The sequence below is a fragment of the Frankliniella occidentalis genome, unplaced genomic scaffold (assembly GCF_000697945.3).
Source record: "Frankliniella occidentalis isolate FOCC.00 unplaced genomic scaffold, Focc_3.1 Scaffold235, whole genome shotgun sequence".
Taxonomy (NCBI): Eukaryota; Metazoa; Arthropoda; class Insecta; order Thysanoptera; family Thripidae; genus Frankliniella; species Frankliniella occidentalis.
In genome coordinates, this window is record NW_026267361.1 from 86,619 (window position 1) to 94,044 (window position 7,426).

At 40.6% G+C, this 7,426-nt stretch overlaps 1 protein-coding gene across 1 annotated transcript; it reads left to right on the forward strand.

Moving 5' to 3' along the window:
• The first annotated feature begins 339 nt into the window (after positions 1-339).
• LOC113215440 (uncharacterized) lies at positions 340-1,278 on the forward strand. The gene has a single exon (XM_026435068.2). It carries the CDS (start codon positions 340-342, stop codon positions 1,276-1,278), a length of 939 nt encoding a protein of 312 aa, XP_026290853.2.
• The last annotated feature ends 6,148 nt before the right edge of the window (positions 1,279-7,426 follow it).

The window sequence follows — 7,426 nt, forward strand, 5'->3', positions numbered from 1 at the left end:
TGTCCAGGAGTTGGTAGTACCACAGAAAGGGGGGTAGGGAAATCAACAATTAGACTTTGAAATTTTTCACTACTTGGTTTTCAGTTAGGCGAGGGCCGAAATGTCCTCTTCTGTAATAATTTGCCTCATTGTCGTATTTACCCCTCTCTCTAACTATGCCAGGCTGCCTGTTCACTGATGAGCCAGATGCAAGCCAATAGCATAATCGACCAGTGCAAGTGACAGCTGTGAACAGAGAAAATCAGTTATTTAACAGTGAATAATTCTTTCCTATGTCTGTTACAAGCAAAGCTATATCGCTGCCAAGAAATTCAGTGCAAGAGGAGCTTTCTATGCTATATGGAGGCAAGAGAAAGATTAACTTGGGATCAATTCAAGTTTTACACAGGTCTCACCAAGACAATGTTTGAGATTTTATATACATTTCTCGGAAGGGAAGAAGTTTGTGGCTCTTTGAAGTACAAATATAACGACAAGACTCCCAAGAGGGAACAATTCATAGGTGATTTGTTTCCCAAAGACAAACTTTTCATGACACTGCTACGATTAAGAAGAGGGATCCCAGTGAAAGACTTAGGAGTGCTATTCAACGTTCATGGCAGCTGGGCAGCCAGAGTGGTGTGCGTATGGGTACGCTTCATGAGTTTGCAGTTCAAGTTGCTTGAAAGCAGCATGTTCCCCACAGCTGATGCTCAAAATTCCCTGAAGCCAAAATGTTACGAGAAGTTTCCCAAATTACGTGGAATAATTGATTCAACTGAGTTCAAGATTCAAAGACCCAAACATATGCAGCAACAAAGCAACACCTACTCCGCATATAAGGGTGCGAATACATTAAAAGCTCTTGTGTGCCTTTCATGCCACGGTGGATTGTCATATATTAGTGAGGGATATGAAGGCAGCATATATGACAGGAAGCTGCTTATAGAGAGTGGTCTGCTGGAAAAGATGCTCCCTGAAGAAGCTCTAATGGCTGACAGAGGCTTTGACGCAGAAGACCTATTTGATGAGAGGGATTTGGAGCTTATTATGCCAGCATTTCTTGGAAATAGAGAAAATTTTACAGCCAGAGAGCTTATAAGAAATAGAGCTATAGCTGTGTCTAGAATCCATGTAGAAACATTCATAGGTATGATAAAACAATTTCGCTTGGTGCGGTATGTTATACCCAATTCAATGTTGGCCTATGCAAGTGACCTTATTAAAGTCTGTGCTTTCTTGGCCAACTTTCAATTGCCATACATTAAAAACGATACTGATGATAATGATAACAATTAATATGCTTTCTGAATGGATGCATTGTTAACAAGGTCTGAAATTGTCCTTGGATAAATTGTCAACACTGAAAATGACACTGATGATAATGTTACTAATTATTATTTTGGTTTCTGAATGGGTGATTGCTATAGCTGTCAAAAATGTGCCTGAATAAATTGTGGCCTTTAAAGCTAAGGTACACTGACTGCATTAAAATAATTCTTACCTTCATGTCCTTGACTCTCCACATGGCGACCAATGAGGAGAAGAACAGCCATAATATGGCAGCATCGCCCAAGTGCCCTTGCCTTACAACTACATTCTGCAAGGCACACTGACCCACTCTTCTTTGAAATAGTGACTGTCACATTGTAAATCTTATTAACGTAGGATGCCTGCACCTCTGCCTTCACAAAATAGTGATCATTTCTGAGACAGTCTTTCATTGTGAGAACTCTACCACTATCAATGAAAACATTTGCCCGCCTCAGCGTACCATTAACAAAAATATTCTTGCGATCACTTTGGGTGGGCTGAGAGAAATCCGTGAGGCCCTGCGTTTCGGGTTCTGATTCCACAGCCTCAACACCATTTTCATACGAGAATCTAGTTTCTGGAACTAGGTCCAAGTACGCCCTCGCTTTCAATGAAGAATACTGATTAGGGATGTGCGCACTGGGAAATGCCTTGAAAAGTGATGGGCCCAAGGGCATTACTAGAACCAAGCGGGCATTGGTCTGCTGAGCCTGCAATGAATGAAAAAGCCATGATTTTTGGAAGGTCTTGAATCCAATGCTAGTATTGGCCAAATAATGAAAAGTTACCTGAGCCATCAATCTCTTCCTTTTTAACTCGTACCATTTCCCACAATCAACACCAGGATACACTAGTTTTGACACTTTTCTTCGCATGTGATTCAGGATCCTGGAAAGTACAATTTAGACATTACTGCAATCTACTGAGTAACGACAAAATTCAATAAAAGACAAATGTATTACAAACCTGGTCTTCAGAGCAATTCTCTTGCCTTTAGTAGGCAAACGTCTGCATGCAAGCCACCGTTTCATATCATCATTTAGGCAGTTTTCTAATTCCACTTCAGTCAGTTCTGCTCCAGGGACCTCATCCTCGAACAGTTGTGGATCAATGATATCTAAGCCCAAATTGGGATGGTCACATGAGGGTCCCTGTGTTTGAGATGGAGGAGTTTGACTCATAGCAGTCAGACTGGGGTCAGGAGTCGTGTTCTGAAGCATTAAAAATATTTAAGAAAGGCATCATGTCATAGAAATAGATAAAAAATATATATTTGATAACTATGTAGGTATGCTTACACATGTATGTGGAGCTGCTCTTTTATTTGTTGCTGCGACATTATCAACTTTGGTAGGGAATGTAACCTGTTGGAGAGGATGAGGAAAAAAATGTCAAATATGACACATGAGAACAAAAGCCATGTAAAGTCACAATAGCTTACGGGTTGAAGCAAATCAGGAGCTTCCCACTCAGTTCCTAAGTCGGAAGTTATCTTTTCAGAAAATTCTATGGATGATTCAGACTGTGTAAACAGGTCCAGTGACCCATCAGTGTCAAATAAGTCCACCTCTTTGTCCTAGATAAAAAGAAAAGGGTAATGAAATTTTCTACTGTGGTGAGGCTGACCATAAAATTCATTGTATTAAATTGCATAAAAGGGACATGCACTGATTAGGACCTGCTGTCTCTGCTCTGTTTGAAGATTGTCAGTCACTGGCTCTGTCTGGTTTGACTGATGGTCAGCAGTCACTGGGATTGAATTTTGCTGGGAGAAATGACTTATGATATTTTGGGTTTCTGAAGCCAGATTGCCTTCAGAATTTATTTTTTCATACCACACAAGATATGCTTCATCAGAAGATAACTTCCTTGTTGTTGTGTTTGAAACTTTAGTATCATTAAAGTGATACCAGCTACCAAAAACAAAATTGGAAATGTTGACCATGGTCATTACATACAACTCTTACATTCAAAAGGTAAATAGGTGGCCACACATTTGCTATCCTTAAAAATTTCTGTAAGTACTTGCAATGAAACAATTCTAGTTGAAGCTTAAAGGCAAATGAATTGAAAGCTACTCATTTTTTTAGAAGGGAATCAAAACCTGTGACCACTCAGGAAATCTTTAAGAAATTAAAAATTTTAGGTGGGGAAATTGAACTATTACCGGTCTCCTCTTTGACTTATGGTGGTGTAATGGCCGTCATGAAGAAACTTGCCCCTGTGGTTAGTCACTCCCACCACACGGTAAATGCTGCTTTGCTCCTCACACAGTGTAAAGGGGGTAAGATTCAATTCAGTGCATACACTGATATCAGTGTGTACCTTTTTCATGGTCCCATTAAAGTGACGAGCAAACCTGTCATTATGTGAATACAGCCACCGATTCAATGCAAATATGATAAAACTGCCATGCAGTGCTGATGCCATAATAAAAATCAAGTGTACCTTTTCAGATGGATAATAAGAATGGGTGGAAGTCTACCCAAAAGGAGTCGATGCTGCAACCCTTTCCTTTCACATTTGCTGCACTTCCCATCCTCAAGGATTTGTTGCTTGCAGAATTGTGCTATGCAGTCCTACAATAATAGACATTAATGAGGCATCAGTATACATGTAGGTTGTGCTTCTGTTTTCAGTTCACACTCAACGTAATATGTACTCACTGTGACGGTTGGATTGCTGGTAACCCAGGGATCAGGGGATGGTGGTGGCAGAGGTACTGAAAGACAATGATTAACATCCTGGAATTGGCCATGGGAATAACGGCAGGTTGGACACTGCATCAGAGTGACAATTTGTGTGTAGAAGAGCTCAGCAATAGGTGAGGTGTTTCTCCTCTTCTCCCAGTGGCTCTTTACTACCTCATCAAGTCCGTGCTCATCAATGTCTGTGAGGGGACCACTACGCTGATCAATCCCAATCTGCAATAAATATCCAGGAATAATAATCAAGCAGTAACTCCGATGCCATTCACAAGTTAAAAGACTTACCATCAACTCATTGTGAACTGAGTTCAGGAAAAAGGTCAAAAATTCTTGTGCATCCATTTGAGTACCTCTTCTGAAAGGAGACAAATTCTCCACAACAGTCTAGAAACAAAACATCAAACATGTTTACAACTACTTAAGTATCACAATAAAGTAAGAAAATACTTCTTGGTGCATGAAAATGCTCACCACAAATTCAACCGTATTAAATGGATCAGCGATGACACCACTTCTAGAAACTTATTGAACACTTGCCCCTTTAGATGGCTGAAAGCGGCAGTGCTCAGGCAAAAGTCCTTAAATTTTGTCCCTATAAGGGATTGCACTGTGGCATTCATGTAGCATGATTGTCCAAGGTTGGTGAGACCCCTTGGCCGACCAGCCTGTAATAACAATTAATAATAATGAAAAGAATTTTATTTATTTAAGGGGGGTCAGGACAAAAAAAAAATGATTTTCGGTTTTATTTTTTTTTAAATTCTCTGACTCTTCCTGAGTCTATAGCTGTTAAGTTTGTAAAGAAATTCTAAAAATTGTGACCGTGGGATTTTTTCTTGTGAAGAGTCAAACCTGAAATTGCTCATTAACGCCAACTTTAGATGCGTTTTTCTCTGAACTTTACTTTTCAACCTTGCGCGCAGAGTTTCTCCTACACCCTTAACGCCACAGCTATGAAACTTTGCAGGCTTCATTTTTACAGTAATTTCAACAACTTGTCACAGGATTTTTTCAAAATACCTACCCATTGATTTTTTAGAAAATGTTATAGAGGTGAAAACGGCATGATTTTGGTCATGAACCTTAAATTTGTCATTAAAAATCAACAATTGAGAATATCAAGAAAATCATGTGACAAGTTTTAGGTATTCATGTGGCTAACTTACAGGAAAAGTTTCAGCGTTGTAGTGCAAACCATAACCGAGAAACCTTGCGCGCAAGATTTTTAACTGTTTTGTAACACTTTACTAGAATTGTCGTTCAGGGTAACCCTTGAGAGTCAGGATACTTTTTGAGCCTGGAAAATGGTCACAATAGACCAATAGTTAAATGCTTTACCCTGTCGACAGTCCCACACTCACCATATCCCTACAGGACACATGGTTTTAGAGCCCTAGAATTGACAAAATTTTGTCCTGATCCCCCTTAAAAGATTCTAACCTTGCAAGAACTTTGTATCCTTACTTGAGAAAACATGTAACTCGAGTTGGAATACATGATTAATCTTCATCGGCTGATGAATCATAGCCCGTAAATACCACAGATCGGTCTTCTAATTATGGTATTTCCACTTCTCAAATGTTAAAAATAAGCGTACTATCGTGTCGGGCGTGAAAAATTACTATAGGAAGCAAAAAACCGCATCGAAATCCGAGCTAAACTAACAGATCTAGCTAATGCCGCTACTAGCGCTGCGCCGCGCGTGGCGGAGCTTCTGCTTTATTGTGGGTCCGCGCTACGCGCCGCCACCGCGCCGCCATGTTCTTCTTTTCTTCTTCATACTAGGCGAATCGCTCATAAATGCTCGAAGATGATAAATGAGATTTAAATATGTTTCTTCTGATCACAAATTAGTTCCCATAAGTAAATTAGTGGGTCCCCACACCCGGTGAGTCGGGTGGGTGGTTGTGTTGGGTGGATGCGATTTGACGTACCCCAGCCTTTACCACCCCCTCCCCTGCCTTCTACTGTGGCCTTGGCCTCCGCCCTCGCCTCAAACTCATAGTGAGTGTTGACGTGGTACTCAACCATGTGGAGGGAAACCCTGGTCATCTGTTGGCCTTCCTGTAGAAATGACTCCACACTGGAACAAGCAGGCCCGACCTTCCGCCAAACGGAATTGCCAGCTCCGCTTCGCTCCGCCGGAAACTCCGTTTGGCAGGGGCCGGGCCTGCTTGCCTTGCCGGTGGCGATGGTCGGGCCTTCGGCCCCGAGGGGGGAAATCACTCGGGAAAAAGGTGTACGAGTTAGTACATAGTACACTTTAGTACGCTTAGTACGACGTTAGTACGGCTAGTACGCCATTAGTACGGTCAGTATGCCATAAGTACGGTCATTACGCCATTAGTACGGCTAGTACGACGATAGTACGGTCAGTCGGTCAGTACACCATTAGTAAGGTTAGTACAGCGTTACTACACCGTTAGTAAGCTTTTTTTTCAATAATTCGATCGATAATTGAAGGTAGACCAAGTCTCCCCTTCTCTTTCACAACAGACTTATTTGAAATTTTTTTCTCAGAGAGAACTTCAGATGATGTTGTTTCGGTGGTGGCTACACTGAGGTGGAAAAGAGCGCAAAAACGCAAATGTTCTTGCACCCCCTTTGAGACTTTCTGACGCTCTCACATGTGCCCAGATGGTCAAACCGAGTGTGATATTTTTAGTTTTAGAGTTGCGGAACTCGTCCTACAGAGTTTCGCGAGTGTCCGGTGAGAAGAAACAAAAGTGATATTTTGAATGGTTTACGTGTTCACTTACGTAAGTTGGACGGTGGAGAAATGTGAAAAGGTAACTATTGTTCCGAGTTCATCTTGACAAAAGAAATTGAAAATGTTTTATGCTCTAAGACGATTGGAATCGAAATGGCAATGGCAGAGTTATTGCCCCCCAAATTGACAATTGGTCGTTTGAGCACACATTTACCCCTTTGGACACTAATAACTTTGCCATTTCGACTGTGATCGGCTTCCAGCATAAGACAGCCAAAGACATTCCCTTTGAAATTTTGAAAAAGAAATCCAAATCTTGTACTTAACTTTTAATTTTATAATTTCTAAAAAATCCCAAATTTTTAATTTTGTTATTTTAACGAAATGTGATTGTGTTTACATGTGGAATGATTGGAAGTCACCTAATCTTTGAATAGGACGTGTTAAAACGATATCTCGAGAAAGAATTGAGATATCAATCAGGGAACTTCAGGGTCGTTTTGTATCACAAAAAGACAGATCGAGTTCGAAGATGGGCATTCTAGCTCAAAAATTGACTTTTAAAAATAACAAAAACCATAGGTCGAAAATTATTTTTTCTTTCAAATATATTTTTATGGGCTCCTATAAGGTAACTCGTGAAAGTAGAATCCTTTGGTTGAAAATTTCGTCCGTTTTTCTCTTTAATGTACCGTTCGGGTGCTAGGGGGCATCT